The 17,159-nt window shown below is 52.6% G+C and overlaps 1 protein-coding gene across 1 annotated transcript in view; it reads right to left on the bottom strand.

Moving 5' to 3' along the window:
• Camk2b (calcium/calmodulin-dependent protein kinase II beta) overlaps positions 1-17,159 on the bottom strand; it is an 85,827-nt gene that overhangs the window by 17,020 nt on the left and 51,648 nt on the right. The window contains exons 3-12 of the mRNA XM_013032935.1: positions 15,582-15,641; positions 11,303-11,357; positions 8,996-9,061; positions 5,139-5,211; positions 2,428-2,530; positions 2,268-2,351; positions 1,831-1,925; positions 1,590-1,712; positions 1,296-1,379; positions 543-585 (exon numbers count right to left, since the gene is read on the bottom strand). Of these exons, the coding sequence (XP_012888389.1) occupies positions 543-585; positions 1,296-1,379; positions 1,590-1,712; positions 1,831-1,925; positions 2,268-2,351; positions 2,428-2,530; positions 5,139-5,211; positions 8,996-9,061; positions 11,303-11,357; positions 15,582-15,641 (786 nt within the window). The remainder of the gene's footprint in view (positions 1-542; positions 586-1,295; positions 1,380-1,589; positions 1,713-1,830; positions 1,926-2,267; positions 2,352-2,427; positions 2,531-5,138; positions 5,212-8,995; positions 9,062-11,302; positions 11,358-15,581; positions 15,642-17,159) is intronic.

Raw genomic sequence — 17,159 nt, forward strand, 5'->3', positions numbered from 1 at the left:
GCAAAGCTGTCTGGGCACTGGGGCCAATGCTGTGCCCTGGATGGGCCTGCAGCGCCCTAGGCCCTGGAGGTCTCCAGTAGACCCTCAAGACTTCATCTTCCCACTATCCACCCTGAGCAACCAGGGTAGGAAGCTTGTCCGCGACTCACAAGGGATGCCTGTGCACCGACTCACACTCCCCCCCCCAACTCACAGCACCGGAAACAAGGGGGCCACAGGGCTGCCCGACAGACGCCTGCGCAGACACACGTGGCAGGCCAGGTGGTGGGCAGCAGAGACACTGGGGCATCAGGTGAAGGACACAAGACCCAACATGACGGAGACAGGGCAGGCACTAGCAGAGCCTGGTGGCTGGTGGCTGGCTGCCCAAGAAGGGGACCAAAGAGGCCTGCTGGGCAAGTGAGTCTTGGAGCTGAGGGCAGAGGCTGGCGCAGGCCAGCTTGGTGGAGAGGGGCCGAGGGAATGACAGAAGGGGCGTTCTGCCATGCGCCACCTGCTGGACAAGGGTGACACTGGATCCTCCCTGGAGAAGAGCATCTCACCTGAGAAATTCCTGGTGGCCAGCATGGTGGTGAGGATGGCCCCCTGGGGAGAGACAGAGCCAGGACTGCCTGTTAGCACCCCCTGCTGGCTTCTGGCCAGAAGACCCCTGCCCTCTAGCTTGCAAGCTCAACCTTGCAAGTGGTGAGTTCCAGGAGCCCAACATTGCAGTAAGATAGATTGCCTCCATCCACAAAGCACACCCAGGACCACTAACCATGGTACCAAGATCCTAAGACCCGAGAACTTCCTTTGTTACCATAGCAGCCCCTCTGACTCTCCCCTTAGTGCTTCCGTTCCCTGCTCCTTGGAAGTTTTGTTTTGTTTTGTTTTTTTAGGGGGTGGCGGGGAGAACCAGTCAGGCAAAAGGCCTGGCCTTGCCCTTGGCACCAAGGATCTTTGAAGATGGCAGACTTGATCAGACAGTGACCATCAAGACCAGCCCTGTTCACCTCCCTTCCTGATTTTCATTGCCCACAAGAACAGCATTTGTCTCTACTCCTTATCAACCAGCTGTGGGCCAGGCCTCCTTTAGGAGCTGCCTTAGCAATCAGGAGGGGCTGGCTCTGTGCCTGGAGCCAAGTCCACACCAGGGCCACAAGAACACTTTGGGCAGTTTGCAGCGTTAGACTCTTCTGGTCTGGGATTTAAGAATGAGCACTGCCACTGGGTCAATGCAGGTGTTGCTGACACCTCAGCCCAGGGTTCATGGGGACAGATTGTACAGCAGTGGTGGGGGCTGAATGGTGCCTCACCTTGAGCTTCCTCCTGGCATTGAATTTCTTCAGACATTCCACAGTCTCTTGTCTGTGCATCATGGAGGCCACTGTGGAGCGTTGCTGTGGGGAAAGGGGAGGTCACCAACAGCAACAAGCTGTCCCCAAGGAAGTCTCAGCCAAGGGGGAAAGGACCAGCTGAGGTCCCTCACAGACTGCTCTGCCCTCAAAAGCTGTCAGTGTCTCCCAGGCCAAAGACCACAAGAACACCCAGAGAAACCCGAATCCATCTCAGGGCCCTCACCACGCCCGCCAGGCTGAGGGACGACTTACGCAGACCCATGGATGCTTCAGGGCCTCGTGGGCCGTGATGCGCTTGGCGGGGTTGATGGTCAGCATCTGGTTGATGAGGTTTTTGGCCTCGGGGGTGACGGTGTCCCACTCAGGGGACGGGAACTGTGGATGTAAAATGTCCCAAGAGGCTGAAGTATTCTCAGGCCAGGGTCAGGAGAAGCAGTCAGGGCATGGCCTCAGAAGACCTTCCCTTCCCCCCCCCCCCAGTGCATGCACTCACGTCATAGGCCCCAGCCTTGATCTGCTGGTACAGCTTGTGCTGGTCCTCGTCCCAGAACGGTGGGTAGCCCACCAGCAGGATGTACAGGATCACCCCTGTGGACAGGGCTGTGAGCAGCAGGGCCCTGGGGTCCTCCATGTCCCTTTACTCCTCTCCAACAGCAGACATATTGGTAGGATGGTACAAACAACCCTTCCTGCTTTATATGCAACCTATTTCACCAGGGTGCCCAGACAGGCTAGCCTCTGCCCAGGGGAGACCATGTGCAAGGAGTAGCCTTGCCAGGCCCCAGTCCCTTCATTCCTGGCCATGCTGCTCTGACCCAGGGCAGGATAAGCCAGCCACCTACACACTCCAGAACGGAGCTAGTAAGCCTAGAAATGCCCTGAAATGCTGCCAAACACGTGCCACCCACCCATTCCACACACGAGTCTCACCACATGCCCAGATATCCACAGGCTTGCCATATGCCTCCTTCCGCAGGACCTCAGGAGACAGGTAACCTGGTGTGCCCGCAAACCCTATGGAAGGAGAAGAGGCCATGAAGGACTGCACAGAGCTGCCAGCACCCTCTTCCCTCCCCATCAGGGAACTTACCAAACCATGCCTGCTGGTCCCCCTGAACCTCGATGGCCAGGCCAAAGTCTGCCAGCTTCACGGCGGCCCCTTTGCACTTGCTAGCCAGGAGCAGGTTCTCGGGCTACAGCAAGGTGGCAGCCATGAGGGAGTGGCGTTTACACCCAAGGCAGTCACAAGACAGAGATGACAGCAGTTTGCAGAACAACAGTCTACCTGTCTAACACCGCATGCCCCCTCACATGGACATCTCAGGCATGGCTGAGCCCTAAGCCTGTACTCTACTGCTTGAATCCCCATGGGGACAAGGATAGCAGCTTTTCAGAGGGAAGCTGGCTCTCAACCATAGCTTGGATCCCCTATATCCCAGAACAGAAGTCTGGGACTAAAAGCTCCAGCTCACTCTTCTGTGTGAGCTCCCACTTCCCCAGGGGGGCAGGCCATTCAACTCTGCAATGCTTGCAGGGCTGGGGCTCCCCCTGGTGGAAGCACTACTCTGGTGCAGCCTCCCTTTTCTTAATAGTGCAAGGTGGGGGGTTGGGGAAGACATTACTGAGGGCCTCAGCCCTTCCTGCTTCCATGGCCCTCCAGGCTTGTCCACATGCCAAGGATACCCACATGCCAGGCAGAGTCCCAAGTACCACCTGGCTCTGGCCAGCACTAGCACGCAGAGTAGAAGGGAGGTTTCTGCCCCAACCACCTCTTGTCTGCACCCATGGTAAGGAAAGACAGATTACTCAAAGCTCCCTGGGAGCAGTGCTGTTACTCAATTCAGACCCTATCCTGCAGAAGCTGCCTCTAGTCTGGCTGGGAGTGATGCTTCCCCTACCTTCCTGTCCAGCTGCCTGGTCCTGTGGCTGCGCTATCTCCTGGTCCTTGAGGTGCCCCACAGTGCTTAAAGTCTGCAAGGGAGCTTACTGCTTCTGGCTTCCCTCATCCCTGACCACCAGAGGATACCCTGCCTCCCAGGCAGCCTTGCAGCTTCCTTTTCCTTCCTCTCATAGACTGCTCTCATCACACTGTGTCCTACAAGCCACTGCTTTCTTAACATGGGCCTACATTCTCCAAGATTTTAAATGGTGCAAGCATGGTCCTTGAACTGGAAGTGTATCAGTCCCACATGGAGAGATGTGCATTTCAAAGATAAGCGCTCAGTTGCCACAGACAGAGCAGAGCTTCCCAGGGCTCTGGCTGACACCTGCAGAGCAAGCAGGGTCCATGCTGCATGCCAGGGGGTGGGGGTGTCCCCCTAGAATTCTCCTTCTTCCTGGCCATAGGCCTGGCACACTTGGCCCTATCATCCTGACTTTGCCAAGGCAACCAAGGGCCGGGACCCCAGGCTCATCAGGCTCCCACATGCAGAGGCTTCTGAGAGGCTGCAGCTTTCCTGTGTCCTGGGGCTGACAAATCTTTTACACAGAACCTGGAGCCTACAGTCCATCTCTAGGCAGCAGGGAGTGACGAAAGGGGTTGATGTAGTTGCCTGCTGTCACCACACTGTCCCCAGTAGCCCTCTGTCACCTGTGTGCCCACCTACCAGGGATGCATCTCGATGGAAGTCCAGAAAGAGAGACCCTGATTGTGCATTTGTTGACAGGCTATCAGCCCCAGCTCAAGAGAGACTGGACAGGATATGCAGACATCCCACAGACGTGTACACACATGTACAATGCAACCTCAATCTGTATACTCATGTACATGCACACTTGCCTCAGTGTACATGCATGTAAATATAGCCCTATATATAGTGTTAGAAATAAAATTAGTGGTGGTCCATTTTCAAGGCAAGGCCTTAAAGACCCTTAGTGGAAAGTTTCTAAGGAACTTGCTTGCGCAATGACCTAGTGGTTTATTGCAAAGTTTATGTACCTGTCAGATTCCTAGACAAACAGGGTAGGTCAATAGGATGTTAGAAAGGGGCCAACTAGGCTGGGTGTTGGTGGCTCACGCCTGTAATCCTAGCTACTCAGGAGGCTGAGATCTGAGGATTGAGGTTCAAAGCCAGCCCGGGCAGGAAAGTCCGTGAAACTCTTATCTCCAATAAACCACCAGAAAACCAGAAGTGGTGCTATAGCTCAAGTGGTAGAGCAGTAGCCTTGAGCTGAAGAGAGCTGAGGGACAGCGTTCAGACCCAGAGTTCAAGCCCCACGACCGACAAAAAAAAAGAAAGAAGAAAGAAAGAAAGAAAGAAAGAGGCCAACTAGCAGGAGGAAGGATGGAGCACAATGAAATGAGAATAAGTAAAAACTGTGTACATGCCAGAACGCACAAACCCAGAGAAGCCTTCCTGCCACAAGAGAATATGAAAAGATGGAAACAACCAAAGCTCACTTGTACAAAGAGGTGCATGTATTCAAATAATCCCATGGAACAAAATGAGACTGTGAATGTACAGTCCATAGTTCTCTGCCAATGAGGAATCAGGGGAGGAGAGTAAAATGCCCACAGAAACTGCTTTGGATGTGCCTGCCTACCAGATACTCCATCTCGCAAGACTTCTATTAACCATTAAAATCTTACTTTCACTGTACTTTGTGTATCTGAGTCTATTCTTCAAGCTTGGCCATGTGTTTCTCACAACAGGCATGTACAATACACATGTACATATGCACACTTGGTCTCCATGCAAGCCCACGCTGTGCACATTTACCCACACTCCACTTTCCCCTCACCTCCTTTAACACAGCATGCAGGTGGGGATGATAAACACCTGCCACATGGGGGAAACTCACCTTGAGGTCTCTATGGACAACCCCCATCTGGTGACAGTGGAGTACAGCCTCCAGGATCTGCTGGATGCAGTGACTGTGGCAAACAGCAGGCAGGTTAGGTGGATGGCGCTGGGATGGTGGGAATGGAGGAGCAGCCGGAGGCACAAGGGAGGATGGTTGTGCTGCTCAGGAGGTAGTGCTAGACTCACAAAAAGTGACTTTCTGGGAACACACTCTCCCTCCCAGTTTGACCCTCCCCAGACTCAGGCTGACTCTGAGCTATGGGCAGAGAAGCCAGGCTGACCTATACTCTGCAAGGCAGGCTTGCCCCCAGATGAGCTCTGGGAGCAAGGAGGCAGGGAGACTGAGGCAGGGAAGGGCCCAGCAGGCATGGGCAGGGGGTCATGGTGCACAGATATGTGCAGGCCCAGGCTCTGCCCACTCAGGAGCAGCAATAATGCGCTAATAGATGTATTATTTCCTTGTAAACAAATGCAAACATGTTGCCTCATGGCTTCCACATTAGCTAGCACAGCTTTACCTGTTAGTTAGCTCAGACCCTGAGGGTTAAGGGGCCATATACAGGCCCCAGCCAGCCATCGTCTCAGGTCCTTCCAGGACATGCCTGCTGGGGAAGGCTCTTTCGCAGCTGTCTTCAGGCCACCTTCCCATACTTGTGCTTCAACACAAAAGGCTATGTGTGTGGCCTGAGCTCTCCTCTCCCTGGAGCCAGGCATAAGCCCTATAGGGTGCAATCTAGCCCCCAATCCCTGGGGACAGCTCCATGTTGGGTAAACATGTCTGAGCCCAAGTCCTCTGCCACAGGCTGCCCAGGACAGACTTTCTCTGACCTACAAAGTGAAGCGGCTCCTCCTGATCCTCCTAGCAGCTGCTAGTCCCTGTGCACTGCTTTGCAGAGCTGTGGTCACTATGGGCCTTGGTCTATCCTGACAGCTGTGAAGACCATGGGCCTCTGGTTTTGACTACAAGACTTAATCTTTAATCCATCTTTGCTGCTGGCACAGGCTTACTGGCCGGCCAGCCTTCCCTCTATCTGGGGCACTCTTCTTGTGCAGAAATTTGGGTAGAGTCTATGGTTATCAGAAAGTGTCACCTCTCTGGACACTGGCAGGAGCCCAGGCTCTTCTCTGCACTCCCTACACTGTGCTGATGGAAATTAGTACTTTGCTGGGTGAGCTTCCTCCAGTGTGTGTGTCTGTGTGTGTGCTGGTACTGGGGCTTGAATTCAGGGCCTCACACACTAGAGAATTAGTCAAGGCTAACACTCTACCATTTGAGCCATACCTCCACTTCTGGCTTTGTGTGTTTGTGTGTGTGTGTGTGTGTGTATAATTTTATTTTTGTTATTCAGGAGTTGTACAAGGGTCACGATTTCATAAATCAGGTGATAAGAACATTTCTTCTTGGACAATATCATTCCTATCATTCACTTCTGGATTTTTACTGGTTAGAAATAAGATTCAGATTTGTCTGCTCAGACTGACTTCAAACCTGGACCCTCAGATCTCAACCTCCAGAGTGGCTGGGATTATAGGAGTAAGCCACCAGGGCTCAGCCAGCCTCAGGTCTTGGCTGAAACTCTGGCCCAGAACTGGAAACCATTGCTCTCCAGGAAGTCTCCATGACTAAAAGCCAATGTGCAATGGCTCTGTGTGCTGTCCAGCCCCACTCCCCTGTCCTCACCGGCTCCCCTTTAGTGGTACAGGACCCAGAACAGTGCCAGACTGTTCCAGGTGTACACACAGAGTGACCCCTGGTGTTGAGATCAGTTCTCTCCCCCTCACTTGGCCCTCTTGTCATGCTTTGAATCCACGCTAATAGGATCACAATGTTCATGAATAAGGCAGGCCACGGCTCTCCAGGAGCCTTGTGTCCAGGGGTATGCCAGACTAAGGAGATCTATACTGGCCAGAACACCTTCCCAAGCCATGAGCAGCCACCTGGGAAATGCCTACTCTCCAGGGACCTTTCTTCATGCTGCTCTGGCCATGATCTCCATCTTCAACTAATATGATGCCACCTTCCCTGGGCAGGGCTGGCCCCTTAGGGCTGTCTGTCATGTTCTGAGCAGCTTGGAAGTTAATTCTGTGGTCAGATTCATTCCCAAGAGTCATTCTAAATATGAGCCAGGTACCAGATGTCGTTCTCATAGTCTAGGTTCTCAGGAACTCCAATGAGATTTTGATTTGTTTTGATTTTGGTTTGTTAATCGGTTTGATCTTGAACTCCTGGGCTCAATTCAGCCTCCTGAGTAGCTAGGACTACAGGTATGTACCATTGCGCACAGCTTCTAAGGGTTTTCTTTTTTACTTTTTTTTATTTTTAAAGTAGGTTCTGAAGAGTTTTAACTTTGCTTTTCCTGTTTTATGGAAGACTTGGACACCCCTGAGTTTTCCCACAAACTCCAAACTTCCAGTCTTGGTTAGAAGTGGGTTCATTTCTAACAGTCACTCCTCTTTTGTTTTTTCTTCTTCCTGAGAGGTTCAAGTGGTTGGCAGGCACCTAGAGCCTCCAACACACCTGCAGGGCCAGATCTGTGACTATTAGGAGTGTCCCTCCCACTGCGTTTGGTCCAGAGCTTCTGGTCCATGCCACCTGGGGCCTGGTCTTCTTTGTTAGCAATTTTGACTCCAGTCAGTGGTAGTTTTCCATTCTGGAAAGTCAAACTCCCCCTCTTTGCCACTGGGTACAACCCATAGGGATCTCCAAGTCAGACTCCAGGCAACACTACCTGAGGCATTAGTTGAGGCCACCAGGAGTCTGAATCCCGGCTGCCATGATTCTCCCTCCTTGCAGGCCCTGGGCTCAGCCAGCACAATGGTGGAGGTGCTGCCCTATGGTCACTGGCCTGTCTCACCTGCAGGACCAGCTCAGGGGGGGCCTCTCCACAGAGCTCCCTCATGCCCCATCTCTTCCGTGTAGCTCTGCCTCCAAAATATCTGCCTGGGTATTGGCACTCCCTTCACTCAGGTTGCTCACCCCACTGCACAATCTAACTACCGGTTAGCCATCATTGGAGCCCCAAGCCCCAGAGAAGCAGAGAATGTGTGGGAAGAAACAAAAAGCATGCTGTGAGATGGAGCCCCATCTCTTCTGGCCTGGGTTCAGGGGACCTCAAGCACCCAAGACACCCCCACATTGGAATTCAATATCCCTAGGGGAATTTGGGGATCACCTGCTGGTAGGAGAGCCCTAGCAGGGGATATAGGGTTATTCCTTCCTCCTCTATTGTAATGCTCCAAAGATTCCTGAGACCCCAACAGCTTAAGCACCTGAGAATACCTGGCTTTTCCCTTCCTGCACCTGTGGCAGGAAGAGTGTCTAGGCAGGTAGGACTTCTGCTGCAGGCCTGGCCTGCAGGAGGCATCATGGCCACCAGGGGGCACTGCATGTTTGTCAGAGACAGACTGAGGCGGTCTAGTAAGGCTGCCCAGCTTCCTGGCTAAGTGGCCACTGATCTGGGAAGACAGCCATTCTGGCTCACCCAGCAGCCCCTCTGCGCCTAAGCCCCTCCTGGGCAGGCACTGATCCTCCATTTTGTGGGGAGGGACACTTGTTGAGGCAGGGTAAAACAGAAAAAAACATCCTCCTCCTGTGTTCCCAGGGGCTGCACTTCCAGGCTGTTTTACAAAACATAAAAACTTCCCTGAGGCCATGCCTCTGTTTGAGTCAAAGCCATACCAGCTGCAACTGCTCCAGGCAGCTCTTTGTAGCACCCAGGGCAACAGAGCAGGGGGCATTTCCCGCCAGCACCCTCCATGAGGGCCGGGTGGGTGACAGGAGGTAAGGGTTGGCTGAGGGAGGAGGGGCTGAGGGTGAGGAGGGTGGGACAAGGTGGTATGAGGCCCTGAACTTACCTGGCATCAGCCTCACTGTAGTACTCTCTTGCTACAATGTCTTCAAAGAGCTCCCCACCAGTGACCCTGAAGGGAAAGCACATGGCCACATTGCTGTCATCACCATCATCATTTCCACCATCACCACCACCACCACCACTTCCATCACCATCTCCACCACCACCACTACCACCACCATTACTACCATCACTATTATTACCATCTATTACCATTACCACACTACTACCATTATCACCATCACTACCTCCATCACTGTTATCACCATATCACCATCACCATCATCTCTGTCACCACTTCCACCCTACTGCTATCATAACTCAGGGCTAACAACATCCCAAGTACTCACTTTCTCACACGACCTTTGGTATCTCTGTCCTCACCATTGTACCACACACTGAGTTTAAGAGACAGACAGAAGAGACTTCTACAGAGTGGGTAGCATGGGAATTTCAGCTGGGCTCTCCTGTCTTATGCCCACATTGTGACTAGTTCTAGGTCTAAGAAGATTCTCCTCCCCTCCCCCGCTGGTCTCAAATCCCCCAGTCTAGAGCTGTGTCTAGCCTTCAGGGCTAATGAGGTCCTTGGCAGGAGTGACCCAAAGGAATGGAGACTGGGTCTCAGTATTGGAGAAAAACAAAGCAAGGAAGTGCTGGTGTTAGTATGCCCTTGCTCCAGGCTAAATCCACCCCAATGATCACGCTGAGGTCCCCAAAGTCCCTCAGACTAAGGACCTTCTAAGGTCTCACTTTGTCTCTGAGGGAACTGTGGCCCTTAACAGGGCTACCTGAGGGGTGGCAGTCTTGGAGCAGTGGTCCTGGGATTACAAGACCTGAACTGGACCTGGCCAGCCACATGGCTTCAGTGTCAGCATGCCATGCCCAAAGCAGAAACAGCAATGTCAGGACCACATGCACGTGCCCATACCTGCCCCTCCACTTCCTATGAGGGGCAGCAGCCTGACCCACATGGAAGCCTCTTCCATGTCCAGATCCAGCCCCTGAACCCTTGACACAGACCCCCAAACTTCCAAAGGGCCTCAAAGCCTCTGGAAGGAGATGCTAGTCCCGAACTCTATTGCGCTGCAAGTTGAGGAGAAGGATATGCGGGCCCTCAGGACTCACCACTTCCAGCTTCTACATCTACCTGGCCTGGGCTGCTGCAGCCCCGACATGCATGTGCACACATTTACACAGCACCTGGAGCACCTGCAGCCATAGGTTGGCTATTAGGAGCCCTGGACAGGGCCACCCTCTATCCAGAGGCCTCTCCACATCTTGGGAAAAGAGGTCCAGCGTACCCAGGGAACTCAGCAAGCCCACCAGCCTCCAGGCAGTTTCAGGGTGTAACCTCAGCTGGGAAGCTGTAGCTGAGCTTGGGTCAGTCCTAATTACCCAATTCCAGACAGGGTCTGGAAAAGGGGTGCCTGAAGGCAACCAAGCCCCTGCAGATACAGCCTGGACTCTCTAGACCAGAGGATCCCTTGTGGGTGGAGGCTCCTCAGGCTTGCACACCCCACAGCCTGAGCAGCTGTTCTTTGAGGCTGAGAGGCAGCTTCTAGGAAGTACTTCCTGTCATCGTTTGCTTATTGCTCAAGGGCAGCTGTGGGAGGCTGTGGTTACCATGGCAACAGTATCCGGCTTCCCTGGCTGTGTGGTCTGCAGGCCGTAAGGGCAGGCCAAGGCCCATGGGCCCCCATCTAGCCCAGGGTCCTGAAGCAGCCTTCATTCACGGACAGCTAAATATAGCAGTGCTTGGTGGGAGCTGTCAAGAGTGAGGGAGGTGAGATCATCGCTTCTAAATCCAGCAGGAAGTGCGAGGCGGCACTGGCTCTAGATGCCTTCTTGCTCAGCTACTGTGTGTGTGCCTGTGCGTCCATGTGCAAGCACACACACAGCACAACCAGGCACACAATCATACATGCATCTATCCCCACAAATCACTCCTAACACATGTGCAAACATACATTCACACATATGCACAGACCCAGTATGCCACTCCCACACACATGCTCTCCTTCCTTCACACACTTAGGCACCCACACACTTCAGCACATCCACACATGTGCACACATGCACGTGGGCAACACACCCACATCAGCCAGCATGAGGGCCCTAGAGAAGGAAGGTGAATGCTCCCTCTGATCCTCCCTCTTCTCTCACTCCCACTGGCCTTTTGCGTGGTGGTGGGGGGATGGGAGGCACCCAGGATATCTGCTCTACCCCACAGGAAGCCATTAGACCAGTGCAAAGCCAAGGAGAGTTAAGGGAGGCCAGACTGGGGCTGGGAATCCTTAACTCTGGCACTTACAGATCGAAGACCAGATAGTGGAAACCCTCCTCAGAGATGCTGTCATGGAGACGCACTGTGGGGGAGAGAAGCCATTAGATGTGTGCTGGTAGCCCTGGACACACCCACCCTCCACCCCACCCAGGCACACACCAATCAGTGTGACTGCTTAGAGAGAGTGCTCCCTCCCCTCCCGCCCCCTCCCCCCGCCCTCAGCATGGGGACAGGCTGCCTGGTGCAGCAACACCTAAAGGATCAGATCCTAAGTTTCAATTTCAGAACCTCAGGCCAGAGGGTGTGGGGCACCATTATCTTCCTCTCCTCAGTGCCCTTGCTTTTACACTGCATACCAAAGTCTGTTTGCTTCAGGGCTCTAGACCTTGCCTGGTGCAGGACAGGAGCTTGAGAGGATGCAAGGAGCACAAAAGCAAACAGAGGAAGGACTGAGGGGGCAGCAGGGCAGTCTCAGCACAGGACAGCTCCCTCGTCTGCACCAAGCAGAAAGGAGCTCCCAAGAATGACTCACATTGTACCCTGCTCTTTCTTCCACATTCTGAGTCTTCCCTTTGCTGGAAAGACAACAGGCACCGAGTGCTCACCAAATGCCTGGGCTGCTCTGAGCACTTTGCAATTAACCTGCCAACCACCCTGCGTGGCTACAGATGAGTGGCACAGGGAGGCTGAGTAATGAGCTGAAAGTCACACAGCCCACAAAAGGTGGAGAGGGATGTGGATGCAAGGGTTAGTCTGGCTAAAGTGCTCATACTGCACTGGCCTTGGCCTCTCTGTTTCTTGGGACCCCAGCAGGCTGATCTTGGTGGTCTCATTGTTTCTCAGCACTAAAAACTGAGCCATAAGTGGTTAAGGGTGAAGAGCTTCCAGCTTCTCCTTGGTCCTGCAGCCCCCAGGGCCTCAGGCACAAATAGTCTACACAGTTTCAGCCTGTTCTTGGGACCCGGTCATGTTGTCCTAGTTTCTAGCTGGCTTCCAGGGCCCTCTCAGGACCCAGCCTGACAGTCCTCCCACCCAGGAATTTTGATCTGGTCTCTGGGGCTTAGGCTTTGCCTAACAGATTGCTGGGCTCCAGTAGCTCCAGACCAATGGCTTTTCTCACAGCATCTACACCTCAGGCACAAAGGCCTCCAAGCCCTGAGGGCAGGGTAGCCCTGAGTCCTGCCACAGACCACGAAATGCAGAGCCATGTACCTCAGGCCACTATGCTGGCTATGTGACTTGGACCACAGTAGAAACACAGCACTGAGCCTGTCTACTCCTTTGTGAAATGGGATAAAAGCACCTACTCATGAGCCATGGTGATGATGAAACTCACAGGATATGGTGAGCACTAAGCAAACCCAGTTATTATCATTGTCACTACTGTCATCTGAGTGTAAGGAATCCCATGTAACTGAGTTGCAGTACCAGGATCTGGGGCCACTTAGGGACCTAGGCTGCTTCTCAAATCCGGGACAGAAAGCTATGGATCTGGACAACAGCACTGGCCTAGCAAAGACATATGAGGCCTGGGCCTTCCTCATTTCGTACTCCATTTCCCAGATCCAGGTACAGCTTCTTCCTTACTTTCCCTAGCCCATTCGTTCAGGGCCCATGTCCTTTCAGCTTCCTCGGACAAGGGTAGTTCTCTTCCCCTGGGGCTGTCTGGGAGCCAACACTGACCTGGCCCAGGCTGATGCCTCCAGCAAGAATAGGCTTATGAACCTGTGTCAGGGCTTCACCTCCTCGCATCTCCTCTCTGGCTGACTTCTGCCTTCCTTGGTCCCAGGGCCTCATTCACCACTCCACCCAGACTGGCCAGTGTCTCCCTAAGATACAGTGAGTACCCTCTGGTAGCCTCCTTCCAGTGCCTGCATGGGAAATCCCTAGAGTTGAGCCAAGTTTCACTCCTCCTCCTGCTTGCTGGGAACAGAGAAGGTTCTGGGGAACCATGAGGAGGAGGGGCCTTCCCTCATCTATCTCTTGGAGCCCTCAAAGGCAGAGTCTGGGGTGTTTAAGTAGTTTACTAAGCAACCTCTTTTCTTCCTGGTACAGGAAGAATGGGCTGCAGGCAGAATTTGCAGGCCTTCAGGTACTGTTCTCTGGCCTGCCAGAGATGGGCAGGACTTGAGGTATATCCTGTCTCCTTATAAGGCAGCAGAGCCTATAATGTGAAGGAGCTACTGGGGCTCTGTGTGGGGAGTCCAGGCAGTGTGCATCTGGACACTTTTTATAAAATGTGTGCGTGTATGTGTGTGTGTGCATGTGCACAGGTGTGCTGGTCCTGAGGCTTGAACTCAGAGCTTGGGTGCTATCCCTGAGCATTTTTTTTTTTTTTTTTGGATCCGGTCGTGGGGCCTGAACTCGGCCTGGGCGCTGTCCCTCAGCTCTTCAGCTCAAGGCTATCACTCTACCACTTGAGCCACAGTGCCACTTCCAGCTTTTTTTCTTTTTGTTTATATGGTGCTGAGGAATTGAAACCAGGGCCTCATGCATGCAAGGCAAGTGCTTTACCACTAAGCCACCTTCCCAGCCCCATCCCTGAGCATTTTGCTCAAGACTAGTCTCTACCACTTAAGCCATAGTTCCATTTCAGGCTTTTTGGTAGTTAATTGGAGATAGGAGTTTCACAGATTTTCCTGCCTTGGCTGTCTTTGAAGCACAATCCTCAGATCTCAGCCTCCTGGGAGTCACTGGTGCCTGGCTATAAAACGTTGTTTTTTTGTGTGTTTTGGGTTTTTTAAAAACATTTTAAAAATAGGTGCTTAATTTAATGATTTAGAAGAAAACCTAACTAGCACATTACACCTGTGAATTCACAGACTGGCCTGAGCAAAAGAGTGAATTGTCACAAAATCTATTTAAATAAAAACAGCAGGCAAGTAACACTGATGGCATCCAGAGGTGGCAAAAATAAGGTCCCAGCAGTGTCTTCCAAGTCCTGTTGGGAAGCCCTGGATCAGAAGACAGAGTAAAATCATACCCAGGCTGATACACTGCTTTCAGTCTTCTATGGGAGGGGTGGGGGACAGGGTCCCTCATTCTGTTCCCTGCTACTAGGCTTCCTTTTTCCCTGACTGAGCAGGGAAAGCTTTTCATGGGCAAAGAGGTTCCAAGGGACAAAGGAATAACTATTAGATGTATCTGGGATCACAATCATGAGTCACCAGCCTTGGCTTCAGTAATTGTGTGTGTGTGTGTGTGTGTGTGTGTGTGTGTGTGTTGGTCCTGATGTTTGAACTCACAGCCTGAGTGTTGTTGCTGAGATTTTGTGCTCAAATCTAATGCTCTTGCACTTGAGCCATGGCTCCATTTCCAGCTATCTTGGTAATTAATTAGGGAAAAGAGTCTCCTAGACTTTCCTGCCCAAGCTAGCTTTAAACCATGAATCTCAGATCTCAGCCTCCTGGGACTATAGAAATTAGTCATCTATGCCTGGCGTAGGCCTCAATATTTTTTGGACAAAAGCCCCACACATGTGTTTTCACTAGCTCCCCCATAGGTATATGAAAGCCTGCCAAGCTGTCCAAATGGCTCTCCAGTGCACCTGTGTTAGGTGGTAAGGGCTTTGATGTCATTTGCTCTGTGGTGCAGATCACTAACATACACATGAATCAACTGTATGGAGTAAGCATCATTTACATGATGTCACAAATGGGAAGTCTGCCCAGGAGCGTGTGGTGGGCTTCCATCAAGGTCTTGGTTTACACAAGCAGGCTGTGTCAGAAAAGAGGGTCTCTACAGTTCATACCAGTGCTCCTGCCCCTATGAGTCATCTTGGCTCCTCCTACCAGGTACCTGGGAGGAGGCAGAGCATCTCTAATTTTAAGGGAGAGGGGGCACTTGGGCTCCACCCCTTTCCAGCTGTCCTCAGAGGGCCAGAGTTAGACACAGATGCGTGTGTGCTTGTGCACATGCATGTGTGCACATGTATAGCAGGAAGGCAAAGCATGAGCAGAACCCAGTGACCTAGGAAATCTGAGCCGACTGCCCAGGGTCTGCACCCCTGGGTCTCTGCAGGGACTGGAACTGCATGTATGACCCAGCTCAGGACCCCTCCAGGAAGGAGCTGGCATGCAGAGCAGCTAGGTTTTCTGGGGGATCAATGCCCCATGAAAATCTTGGCTCCCATCTAACCCAGACACAGGCAGGCAGGGCTGACAGGTGGTTCACTTGCCAAATGCCCTCCCCTTCTTGATAGGACCAGACTCCCTAATGCTAGAGATGAGGCCAGCCCAGGCTTCTAGGCACTCTTGCCAGGTATTCAGCCAGTGAATCTCAGACATACCACCTTGGGGCCACTCACCAATGTTGGAATGCTTCAGCAGGCGACAGATCCGAGCCTCTCTCTCCAGCTTCTGGTGATCTGGGGACAGAAAAGGACAAGGCATCACCTTGTGCCCCAGTAGCTGAGGATTCACAGCAGCCATGGCAAGATAGCTCCACAAGGATGTGCAGCAGTCACCAACCCCAAGCCAAAGGACATGCCCACCCATGGCCTGGCCCTGGGGCACCCTTCAGGCTGACTTCACCTGCTAGGTATGGGCACCTCCGAGCCACAAGTGGTAGCACCTGGGGCAGGGACACCTATGGGAGGCAGTGGGTAGATTAACTCTAGGCTGAAAGTTTCCCCGCTTGATTGAAAGAATAAACAGTGCTGCAGATTTACTCCTTCACTTATTTGCCTTGATTCCATACTCTTTGAAGCTTTCTCTTGGAGTCAAAGTCATTCTTCTGTGGCAATGGTGGATTCTGCAGAACAACACATCTGCTTACCTGCTTATACCACTCTCAATGGCACAAGCCTTAGAGTGGCCCTGGACAGAGGAGTTGTAGAGACCCCAGCTAGCAGACACTGGGATCCCCAGTTCCCAGGAACTGGTGTTCCTCAGGAACTTTCTCCATGGGGGTTCCAAAAATGGATCAATTTATTTAGTCATAAGTTTTATATTTCAAACAAAGGTGCCAAAGAGGCTTTTAAAAAGCTAATGGAGATTGTGAAAGCCAAAAAAGCAGAAGCCCACTTGTGACAGAAGGAGAGAGCTCCATGGGGTCTAGTCACATGCCAGAATGTGGTGTAGCAAGGGGGCAGAGTTCCCAGGCTGCCCCTTCCCACTCCCACTGTAGCCTTGAACACAGCCTCCCACTACAGTACAACATAGCCAAGAGAAAGGCAAGAGGATTTTCAGCACCAAGGACAGCGCCTGCCTCCCGCCGAGACCAGGCAGAGGCACTAGTGTCCATTGCCCCCATGCCTGCCAGAAGGCAAGCACATAATTAATCTGCCAATCAAGTCCATGGTGGGGGGGGGCACTTTCCTCACCAAGGGAACTCCTCAGACCTCTCAGCAGGTGCCAGTTTACAAAGGATGCCTAGAAGGTGTCCAAGCCAGGCTGAAGTCTGGTCCCTGTCCATCTGCAGGAAGGCCTGGCCAAGTCATCTCAGGAGTCATCTGTCCTGAGATGGGTGTTATATGATATAGGGTTGTGGGATACATATACAAATGCTCTTCCATATATGCCTGCAGACATACACATTCCCTGGAGCTCATCCAGTGGGCTCTCCCTCTTCCCACTGGACAGGCCCTCAAACTTCCTGCCTTGCGCACCCAGCTCCCATCTGTTTCTTCACCAGCCTTTGTGGAAGTACTGGTGCCTGGCACCTGGAGGAGGGACAGGAGAAGTTTATGTGGAATGACCAGAAGTCCTGCCTCCCTCTCCTTCAAATGCAAAATGCACTCCAGCTCTTGTTCCCAAAGGCACCTAAGCATCTCCTACTGTGGGCCACAGGGAGGGCCTTGCAAGATCAAGGTAGGAAGAAGACTAAATGTCTAACCTTCTCTTTGATGGTGAAACACACACACACACACACACACACACACACA

The sequence above is a fragment of the Dipodomys ordii genome, unplaced genomic scaffold (genome assembly GCF_000151885.1).
Source record: "Dipodomys ordii isolate 6190 unplaced genomic scaffold, Dord_2.0 Scaffold160, whole genome shotgun sequence".
Lineage (NCBI taxonomy): Eukaryota > Metazoa > Chordata > Mammalia > Rodentia > Heteromyidae > Dipodomys > Dipodomys ordii.